The 11,791-nt window shown below is 33.7% G+C and overlaps 1 protein-coding gene across 1 annotated transcript in view; it reads left to right on the top strand.

The window, feature by feature from the left end:
* SLC30A7 (solute carrier family 30 (zinc transporter), member 7) overlaps positions 1-11,791 on the top strand; it is a 53,722-nt gene that overhangs the window by 30,241 nt on the left and 11,690 nt on the right. The window contains exon 9 of the mRNA XM_004689730.2: positions 9,204-9,294. Within this exon, the coding sequence (XP_004689787.1) occupies positions 9,204-9,294 (91 nt within the window). The remainder of the gene's footprint in view (positions 1-9,203; positions 9,295-11,791) is intronic.

Genomic DNA, 11,791 nt, shown 5'->3' with positions numbered 1-11,791 from the left:
TGGAAGAAAAACATTTTCCTCTTAATATTTTCTAACTCAGGCAAGAGTGATACAAATGTTTGGGTTGTGCTGTGAAAACTGCTTCCCAATGAAAAGGGGCAGAGTGAGTGTGACAATGGGATTATATTTTTTTATCTTCTGAAAAACAAACTTCCTTTTAAAGATTTCAGAGTGCTTCTGTTCTCATTTATTGGAAGCGAAAGTAGATACATACATAGTTTGTATGCAGAAATCTAAATTATAAACTATAACCTTAATTACACTGTCATAAAAGTGATATTATTTATATAGATTTGTAATATAATTTTTAACTCACCTAAATAAAATGGGAACTACATGATGGGGAAAAATATATAAACAGCATGCAGTAATAAGCTGTCAGTGGTGTATTTCTGAATTTTTGCTAGATTGTTTTTAATAAAAATTTTCACAAGTTACCATCCTATGCTTTGTACCTTTTTACCATTATCATTGTGTGAGATATAAAGGAAAAAATAACCCAACTTCTAGGGAACATAGTAAAATACAGGTTTTAGAATGATCTGTAATGGTCAGAAATACATTTAAATAGAAAGAATATACACTAAGGAAGCAAATTTGTAAATTTGAAATTCTAAATCATGGGTGATTGCTATTGTTCATCAATGCAGGATTTGATAAATCTTCTTCTATAATTAAATAGATAATTATTTGTGGCCTACATAAGTAAAAAGTAAGCATTTTTTTTTAACATGCAGGAAACTACCATATCTTCAGATAGTTAAGAGAAATCGTGGAATTTTTTTTTTTTTAATGGTTTTGGGTGTTGCCTTAAATTTCCCTTGTGGTTTGCTTTTTAAGTGGTTGTAGTTTTTGAACTATATTTTGGGGGTTAACATAAAGGTAATTATTTCTCCAAGATTCTTGCTTTGTGTTTGTATGTATGTTCATATTTTAAAGTTTAATATATGGGGAAATAATTAAATGGTAATTATATTTGAACATTATAAAATCACCATAGTAGGAGCATTAATAAATACCAATGATTAAAACCGCCTTTTTCAACCAAGGTTCTGGGAGAGAGTGCTGTCATGCTCTAAGGTATCCATCTGTGTGTAATCGCTAACTTCTCTTGAAAGCATCTAGAAAAGTATTGGTAATGTGTTATCCCTGAGGGAATTGAGAAATAGTAAAATGATTTTGTGTTTTTGGTGGTTCAGATGAGGAACCTTTGTTAAAGAAAGTTTGGTAGATGGTCTTGGAAAACACTAGAATGAACAGATCAAGTGTGGTGATGCTGAAAGGAATTGAACCACTTGTTTGTCCTGACATTTCTCTAGGCTTTTGAAGGTACAATATGAGGCACTAATTCAGTTCTAATAACCATCAATAAATACTCCATATATTTAGAATATTTCTGAATTGAGCAAGTCTCTTCTTCTTCCCCTTTGCCATTGCTTACACTCTCACTAGATAAGTAGTTACACCAGTCTGGTCAGTTTTTGGGATGAATGCATATTTAAATGGAGGATCTGGTACTATTTTTCTCTCTGGAATAAATATCAGTGGGATTTTGATAAGGAGCTAATGTCTACTCTTAAACACCTCTAAGAAAACTGAATTAGAGAGACAACTTTGATTATGTATCTTTTACACTCTGGTGTGTCACATTTCATTAATGCTTACTCAAAAAATGAGAATGGTACTATCTCCATGAAAAGAATTGACAATATTTACTGTAAATAAGTGTGTGTTTACCTTTGCTTAAACAATCCTATTTTCAGGAGTGTATCCTAAAGATAAATTGATAAAAATATTAAGAGATATACTTTATATAAGGTTATCCTTTGTGGTTTATTTGTTACTGTCAGAGATCAAAAAGAATGCAAGTTTCCACTGGTAAGAGAGTTCTGTTTCAGCCTTAAAAGAAAAAAGAGCAAGAATGAGGGAGAAGTAATAACATTAGCAAGACAGCAGAATAGGAAGCTCTAGACTCTCCTTCCATAGAGACAGGGGTTTAATACAGCAGACTAACAAAATACCTCTATAAACAATCCAGAAAGTAGCTAAAAGATTCTTATTTGCCAGGCTTGTAGGAAGCCAGGCAATTGGAGACTTAGTTGGAAATTCATAACATTCTCCATGCTCGTTAGAGCTATTCTCCACTAACCCCTTTCACACACACTCAAGGTCAAGTGATTTTGAGACAAACCCCCAACTCACATCTTTTCTCTGGGAAGGACAGGAATTGAATGTATCTCAAACTGATAGGGGGAGAGAGGTTGCTAAGTAGTCTGATGCCTTTTTTTCCCCCTTGTATCTAAGTAATGACAAAAATGGGGTGCAAAGTTGGACATCCCTGAGGAAAAAAATGATGTTAGAATGTGCAGTGTTACAGACAAGCAGTAGATGGAACCCCAGGACCATGATTTACTACAATGAAAAGGTGTGATATCGCATACAAGAACACTTGAGTAGCAATTGATAAGCCCTGAGTGGACATATACCCAGAAAAAGAGAGTGGTCTCCACATTGCTACCTAGGTTATTTTGATAAAGTCTTCCTTGTTTTAACTGTCTGCAGTTGGCTGATTTTTCAGATGTTAAAATTCCACAACAAATAGTAACAAATATTAAGAAACAGTTAACCATGACACAGTTAAAGGATCCAATTTGATTTCTAGAATCCTAACATGAAGAGGAAACATGGAAAAGAAACAGACATAAATAGCCTTGTTGAACCTGGAGATTAATCAGCACTTTGTATCCATTTCACTTGGATTTTCCTGACTATAAAGCCCTTTGCTCTGAGCTAAACTTGTAATCACTGAAGCTATTGATTTTGATAGTCTTCAGAAATACTTATTGCTTTCTTATCTTGTTTTTCTAAACAGGGTCCTGCTTTTATGCTTTTCATTATATTTGCTTATTTTTTCATTGAGGTAATGATAGAATTCTCTCTATCAGGGATCACTGCCATGGGCCTGGCCATAGTCTTATCACCATGCTAGTCTAGCCACTGCTTAAGTCGATAGTGGAGTGATTCCTTAGATTTTTGCAACTTAAATAGTACCATATTTACAGTGAATAATTTTAATTTATTGCTGACCATTCATCTTTCATACCTATGTATGTTTTGTGGAGTTTTTTTTTTTTTAACATCTTGCTTTATTGGTTCCAGTGTCTCTTTCTATTTCCCTACCTCTTAATAAGATATTATTGTGAATTCACATTTCTTTTTCTTATCTTTCTTAACTGTACTTGAGTAGAGAATAAGATACATCTGCTATTACTTTTTAGAGATTCTTTTTTGGAGACTCTTCTTACTCTTCTTTTTTGTTATTTAGCTATTGCTATGAAAGGTTGATAGTTATGTCAAATAAGACCAAACCTGTATTAAAATAATCTTCACTAGTTTGAAATTTTGCAAGATTGTACATACAGCAGTGTCAGATATCAAGATCTTATTATATTTCAAGCACTGCGTTAGGCACTGGGAATATAAAGAATATGACATGATCTCTGGCTCTAGTAGACTTAACACTAATGAGACACCAGGGCATAGTACAAGGAGCTTTAGCCTTGGATTGTCATGTTCATCTCTGCCACTTATCAGTGTATAACAAAGAAGTTGTCTTAATCTCTCCAAGAAAGGTTCCAAGAAAGGTTTTTTTTTTTTTCCTGTAAATTGAGGGAATTGGCCTAGGAAGAGTTTGCCTTCATCTGACATTATACAACTGCAGAATAGAATGTTTTTCTTAAGGTTACTTTAGATTGCTGTGAGACTCAAATTAGAAAAACTTTATGAAAGCACTGTAAAAGATACTAAATTTTGTCTAAACAAGGCACTGCTAATAATTTATGAATTTGGCATTATTTACTAAAGATTTGGTCCAAAGTCCATTTGCATTATGTGTTAGAACTATATTCCAGAAGTTTAAGGAAAAGGATGACTTTTTAATGACTTTGGTTCTAACTTCTAGGGGTATTTTAGGGTATCTTCTTATAATAATGATTGAGTCAAGTAAGTACTCATATAAATATGTATTGACTTAAGCAATAGATTATGGAAACTCAGTGTAATTATGAGCTGAACCACATACCTGTGGTTTTGGGTTACTTATTAGCCTCACAAAATTTTGGGTTAATAAGTAATTGTTCATCGCTATGGCATAGTTGTATTTATGCAAATATGATTGCATATTTACAACCTACCAGGGGACCACCAAGTTGAAATGTAGGGTATATTACAATTTGGGGTCAATTTTTTTGGCTTTTTTGACCACTAGACATTTTTGAGTGTATAACATATACCAGACCTTCAAATACAGCTTTATTTCTCTGTAAGTTGTAAGAACCCCTGATTCAATGAATATGCTAATTCAAAATGTTGAGTCAGTAGTTATGTTTTAATTATTATTTGATGTTTGTTCTCAGATCTAAGTAATAGTTTTTTTCAACTCTGAAATACTTTATTAAGTATAATAATTATCACTAGTCTGATTATTCTTCAGTAATTCCCATAATTTATACCCTCTATTTATAATTACTGCTAGATAATTTTATTTACTGTTGACATGGTGAGGCTTCCACTAAAAGCTCCTTGAAGTAAGATTTGAATATTTTTCATTTGCAGATTTACTGGCAATAAAGAATAATAATTAGCAGTTGCTTATTTAATCTGTTAGTGTTTAAGCTTTCACATTAATTTTACACTTATGATTAAAATTGATATAGCTTCAGCTTTTGAAGACTAACATTGCATTGTTTTACTGGTAAACTCTCATATACCGATGACTGATTCCTTTTTATATATGCTAGCAAAATGATGGTTCATTGTTAAAGCTAGAACTGAATTAGTCAGCCATAAGTGAACCTCTAATTGTTTCCAAATGCTTATTTTTTGGGTTTGGATGCAGCTTTAAGTCTTAGCTCAGTCAGGAATTTGCTAAGCTAGTCTTTTCCCCCATATCCTTTCATTATGGCTAGATCGATCCATGGTGAAATCTGTTTTATGATTCTGCTTCACAATAGTTAATCAGAAAAATGTGTACACAGAATTCTGAACTAAACACAGTCTTAAACAGAAAAAAGAGAGTTTCTGAGGGCTTCTTTTACATTTTTATAACCTGTGAAATTATTATGGAAATTAACCATGGTTCTAAGTTGAATATTATCATGTGATTTAGCAAGTACTTTCTTCTTCTCCACCCTGCTCCCAAATTTCATGACCTAGCTAGCTCCTACAGCTGAACATTATTTTAAAATGACCGCTAGAAAATTACTGGGTTTTTTGTGTTATTGCTTTTTTTGTTTTAATGTGATGTGAAGCATGGATTCATGGATGTGATGCATCCATGTGCTTTGGTAAAATACTTCTTTTATATGTGAACATTTTAATTCTACATAAGCGAGATTTCAGATTTTATAGCGAAATCAGCAAAAACTTCAGTTGGCCCTTACTAAAAATAAGTTATTTCCTCATGTCAGTTGAAATATCCTTTATTTGCTTTAAAATAAATGTTTGCGCTAACATTAATTAAAATGCTTATCTGCATTATGGTTTTGAATTGAACTTTAAAATAAATTCCCTGTTAATTCTATTAATTTGTCATCTGTCAAAATGGAATATCTTCATCAAGTCTAGACTTCTCAAACTAATACCACTTGAGAAAGTGAATTTTAGAAGACTTGGGAAAGTACAAATTTGTCTTTTTCCACTAATTAGTGTAAATAGACTGTTTCATAGCTAGGAATTTCTTTGAAGCAAGGTATTGTGTATTATTTATCTTTTTATTTCCACTCCTAGTTCATGTTTGGCACATTGTTGTCATATAATAACTATTTTGACTTGAGCTTTTTTTTAGAATTTTGGGTTAAGTTTTGGCCTTTCTATTTGAGTTCTCCCACCCATTAGCTGTGTTTTTGTGCTCCAGGCCTCCATTTCCACAACTCTAGAGTAAATTTCCATCTAAAAAAATGTGATGCCTAGTAAGCATACAGTAGTGCTTAATAATTGCTTATTTGTATTAATTACTTGATAAAATTAATTTTAATTAATGGTAGATAATCAATTTGTCACTGTCTCATCTAGTGGGTGATGCTTTTTATAATTATAAATTAAATTAATTAGAATAAACAAGTTTATTCTCTTCCCAGTATTCCTTATAATTTGACCATTTTGCTTTTCTTATTGACTGAAAAATAAGGCTGGGAAAAGCCTTTTAGATATTTAATCTACTTTCTCATTTTATAGATGAATTAACTGATGCTCCAGAACTATTTAATGGGAGAATTAGATTCCAAGTATTAAGATTTCCATATGAGTGCATTTTCCATCTCAGATATATGCAGGGGTTATTAGCAATTGCTTGGGTTAATAATTAGAGGAAGAATGGTCAAAATAACTTTACATAGGAAGCATACAGGGAAAAATTACCTTTTTCTTATTCTCAAACAGTTCATCTGGGAAAACTTATTTGTATCACTTCCTGAGAAATACAGTGAAGAAAGCAGGAAAACATAAAAATTATTAGTTTGGTATACAAAATATTCTATGACCTGTTCTATTTGGTGAGAAAGGAGGAAGGCAAGAGCATAATGGGTGAACTATACTTTATTAGTCTACCTTGATATTTTTCTCTAACTTTTTTTTAACATCACAGTAGATAGACATGTTCCTCAAATTAGATGAGAAATAGCCAATATCCTTTCATTTTCAGAAATGCTTAACCCCACCTCCAGTTGCTGTTTTTCCCTTCTGACCTTACCATACATATCTCATTTTTATAAGAGCACAGAGAGGACATTTCATACGTTTTGGCAGATATTTTAGGATCAGAAAAAGACCTAAAAGGAGTGACATTTGAGACTTCAGAGGAAAAGAAGTAGATTAAAGGGCATGTTAGGAACATTTAGGCAGAGATTACAGCATGATCAAAGCGTGACAGGAAGGTATAGCAGAAGATAAAGTATATGTATGTTTATGTTTACAAAGCTTAAAATGTGAAATAAGGATAAATAGGAGGTGAAACCAGACGGGCCTGAGTTCAAAAAATATGCTCTGTCAGCGAACTTACACTTAGTCTCATAGAACTTTTAACAAACTTTTTTTTTTTAACAGAAGCAATAGGGTAAGTACAGGTTTTAGATAGTTTAATAGCTTTACCAAAGAAAGGTTGTGTTAGTTTTCTGTAGATGCATAATAATTTACACAAGAACCTAGTAGCTAAAAATCATATTATCATCTTACTGTGTATCTTGGTTCAGGAACTGAACTTGAGCATATCTAACTGGACTTTGTAACTCAAGGTAGAGACTTCAGGGAAATGATGAAGGTGTCAGCCATCCCCAGGTTCATTTGAGGAGAATATACTGCTAAGCTCACTGAATCACTTGTAGATAAATTTTGATCCCTCTGAAGCTGGCTGTTGGACTGAGAGCTCAATTCCATTCCAGAGGTATCCCCCAATTCCTTGCCACATGGGCCTCTCCATAGGTTAACTCACAGCATGGCTGCTGTGAGTGAGCGAGCGGGAAAAGAGGGTAAACAAGATGACAGCCAGGGTCCTTTTAACCTACTCTAAGGAGTGACATCTTACACTTCTGTCTTCCTATGTTAGAAGCAAGTTACTAGGTCCAGCCCACACTTGAGGAAGGGATTACAGAAGAGCATGGATGCTAGGAAGGCAGTGTTTATTGAGAACTTTCTTTAAAACTGCTTTTCATAGTGGACATGAGGAGCAAAAAGACACTTAGGATTCTGTTATTAGGATCCAAGTAAAGATTACTGTTGACTTGTGCAGTGGAATGAAGAAGAGGGGATGGAACCAAGAAATTATTTATGATTTGGAGAGAAGTGTTTGAAGGGAGAAAAAGGAATGGGGTAGCATCTAATTATTCTTGGCTTTTCACTAAGTAACTAAAACTTATTTTCATTTGAATATGACCTTAAACTCTATTTACATTGAGCTTTTCATCCTCTTTATTGCCATCTCCTTTATACTTTCAGGCATCTGGACTTGTCCTTTATGTTACTTCACTTTTTCTAGTTAGATGCTCGTTACTCTCTCTCTTGGTTTAATTTTCCTAGTTGTCTCTTTTTTTATTATTATCCTCCTTGTCCAAGTGCCTGTCATTGTGCACTTCAGCTATGGGAACACTCTCCTAATTCCCCCCCCCCCCCCGTGACTTTTTCCTGTTTTTAATCCAGATTGTAAAACATCTAATTTTCAGCTATCTATCATTCATTTAACCAAAAAGTGTTTATTGTGGACCTCCTTTGTGACCAACACTTACAGGCCTCCTTGGGACAATAAAAGCAATGACTTAAGCTTACAAGTGTAGTGAAACTGTTTCTTACCTCCCTTCTCTCTACTTGAGCACTAGAGCAACACCTTATCACCCTGAGTCACTGGAACTACCTACAAAGTTTTTCCAAAAGCTAGGTGCCTGAACCTTCCTTCAAAGATTCTGATTCACTATGTCAAAAATGAAAACAAAACCTTGAGGTGAATTTGATGTGAATTTGAATTTAATTTAGAAAACTACTGCAGTAGCGTCAACCTCATTATTATATTAATGTTTTGTATATATTTAATTATCCAAGTCATCTAAAGTATAATTTCCAAATGCTGATAGAAGGCTTTCCACATTAATATATACATACTTTTGTGCCTTATCCATAGGGCTTCTAGTTCATTAATCTGTGCTTATATCCCAGTTTTTTTTTTTAATGAGATAAGATTGATACATAATCAGGTTGGAAAAATCTTAAATGAGTGGACTAAAAGATCACATTTATTATTTGTATTTTCCTTGATATCATAAGTCATATAAATGCGTGTACATATTTGTAAATGTTAAGGTCTAGTTTGCCATGATATTATTTATAGATTGCTTTAGAAATTTCTGGTTATATTTGAAGGCATATTTTAAATAAGTTGAATGACTGCTCCATTTAGATTTTTTTTGGTGCTCCAGTATTATTTAGTATTATAACAAGTTTAGTGTTTTCATACATTGATATTTTATTAGATAATATATACTAAATACTAGATAGTAACTTCTTGGTCCCATGAAAAATTTGGTATAATAACTAGATTCTTTTTCCTGTGTCTAATTAATCATATTATGTTCTACTAGAAAAAAGATATACTATTATTTTTTTCCAGATGAGGTTGTCAGAATGTACTTTAATAAATTTGTTTTCTTTCTATCCTTTAGTGTTATTCCTCTTTTAAGAGAGTCTGTTGGAATATTAATGCAAAGAACTCCTCCCCTGTTGGAAAATAATCTACCTCAGTGCTATCAGAGGGTAAGTTTTAATCTTCCAAACCATTGGGTTTTATATTGTTTCCAACTATAGGGTTTTTAACTTCTGCAAATATGGGTAGCATATGTGTATAATTCAGTATTTTTTCCAAGGTTGAATGCTGACCACGACTGCCATTTATACAAACCAGAATATAATCATTGGAAAATACTAAAGTATGCTAAAGAAAATGTGGTAGAAATCGACCTTGTCTAGAAATTGCGCTTTCTTTTGAAATACAGATCTGGATAGCAGATGATACAGGCATGTTACTCAACATTTATTACTTAGTTTCCACTTTGTGCCAGTTATTTATCTTAGGCACTAGGGATATAATGGAAAACAAGGCAAACCCTGACTTTGTTCTCAAAGGGCTTATTGTTTACTGGGGAAACACAGGCACTAGTTAAATGTCAATAAGTAAGAAAAATCAGTGATAATTGCTGTAATAGAAAAAAGATAACATGGTAGCCATAGTTGGTTGCATTAGGTTCATGGAAGAAGACGTCATATTCAGAGAACTTGAGACCTTGATAAGAAGGAGCCAACCATATAAAACTTAAGAAGAGTATTCCAGGCAAAGAAAAATATTGATGCAGTAGTTTAATGGTTGGAAATAATTTAGTGTGTTCGAAAAAAAGGAAAAAACCCATTATAACTGAAGCATAATAAATAAAAGGAAGAGTAGCTGGAAAGGTTAGAGAATGTCAGGAGTCAGATCATATAAAGATTTTCGTGCTTCTTAGAGGATTATATCTGATTCTAATTCAGTAAGAGCCATTAGAAGGCTACTAGGCAGGAAGCATGTCATAAAGCTTGTTTGTAAGAGATTATCCCTCTTGCTATTAAAGCATAATACTTTCAATTTGACGAAGAATGAAAGCAAAGCAAAGCAGCTATGAAGCTATTGTCCTCTTAAGTAGTATGTGGGAGGGAAAATAATTTTTCATTTACTCTTCTGGGTTCTTGGCCGAGATATCCCTATAATAAAAGACAGATTAACAGAAGAAAAACAAAAGTTTAGTGTACTGCCTGTTTACTTTGGAGAGACCCAGAAAAGCTGGGTAACTTGCAGAAATGGCTTAATCCACCACCTATTTCAGACAAAGTATGTTGGGGTAGGGGCAGGAGCTAATGGAGTGAGAGGAAAGGTTAGTTATGGAAGGTCACCAGAAGTCACAGCAAGCAAAGACATAATTGCTGTGTAGATTTATTTTGCCATCATCTCCAATAAGAGACAGAGTTAATCATCCCTTTCTTCAGTGTATAGTGGAGGAGATACTTCCAAAATGGAGCTTTGCCTTGATACATGCAAGTTATCTCTTTTAAAAGGGTACTCAGATTTTCAGAGCTTTTTCTTTCCTGCTGTTTCTTGAAAATAACAAGTCTGAAAAATAATTCTTATGCAAAAGAAAAACATTTTGGGGTGGAAAATTTTGCTCCGACAGAAAGGGAAAATTGTGGCTTGAACCACAATGGTAGCAGTGAGATGGAGCTAATTAGATATGTGGAATATATTTTTGAGCTAGATTACATTAGCAAAGGGGAGAGAAAGTGTTGAATGCTAAGTAGATAGATGCTAATAGATGCTATTGAGAGTGAGGCTGCTTGGTAGAGATTTGAGAATGAAAAATCTCAAATTGAAATTGAAATGTCTGTTATTACTCTCGAGGAATTGTCATTTTAGTAGTTGTATTAACACTCAAACCTGTTACCCAAACTGTTAAGGGGTGCATACTCTAAATAGGCGTCCAGCTATCCATGAACAAAGGCAAAGAAAGTAAACTTAGTGTGAAAAAAATTTATTAGAATTTTACATAGAAAGAGAGAAAGGATATAAAATAAAACTCCAATAAAACTCCAAAAATTATTCATTCCCTTGGGGCAAATTCCCAACCCAAGAGCTTTGCCTGAATTAACACCACTGAGGCCTGAAAGCTTGCTACAAATCTAAGGTACTTCTGCAAGGAACCACAGAAAAGAGGCAGGTCCCAGAGAATTGGCACAGGAGAGACTGAAAATACATCACATAGCCCAACATGAGGTCAAGATAACTCTTGCATTGTTCTGCCAAAGACCAGGAGCAGTCTCCTTCTGAGTCTTTCACCAACGTGTGTCTTTTCCAAGTCTCTCTTCCAGGTGTCTCTATGGCTTTCCTCCATGAGTCTCTTCCAAGTGGCTCTTCCTGCCTCCTTCATTCTATTTCTGTTTACATATCTCCTTGCTCCTTCCTAGTTACCCACCCCTCTACTGAGGAAGTCCAGTTCATGGCTTGCTAGGACTTGTAGTCCAAGCTGATCGCCATACAGATGATGAGAACTATTTGGCTTCTACTTGGTTGTAGTATTTTGTATGTTCCTAAATTGATAGTCTATAATATTCGTTGGACTCTCTATTAAGGTTTTAAGAACTTGTTATTTGTAGTTCTCCTTCTTCATATTACATTTTGCTTGGCTGTATATATATATATATTTTTTTTATGCCTTTTTTTATTTTTTTT

This window comes from Condylura cristata, unplaced genomic scaffold (assembly GCF_000260355.1).
Source record: "Condylura cristata isolate star-nosed mole 26May11 unplaced genomic scaffold, ConCri1.0 scaffold00026, whole genome shotgun sequence".
In the NCBI taxonomy this organism is placed as follows: domain Eukaryota; kingdom Metazoa; phylum Chordata; class Mammalia; order Eulipotyphla; family Talpidae; genus Condylura; species Condylura cristata.
Note: the sequence above shows the minus strand (reverse complement) of the source record. Positions and strands in the feature narration are given on the sequence as shown.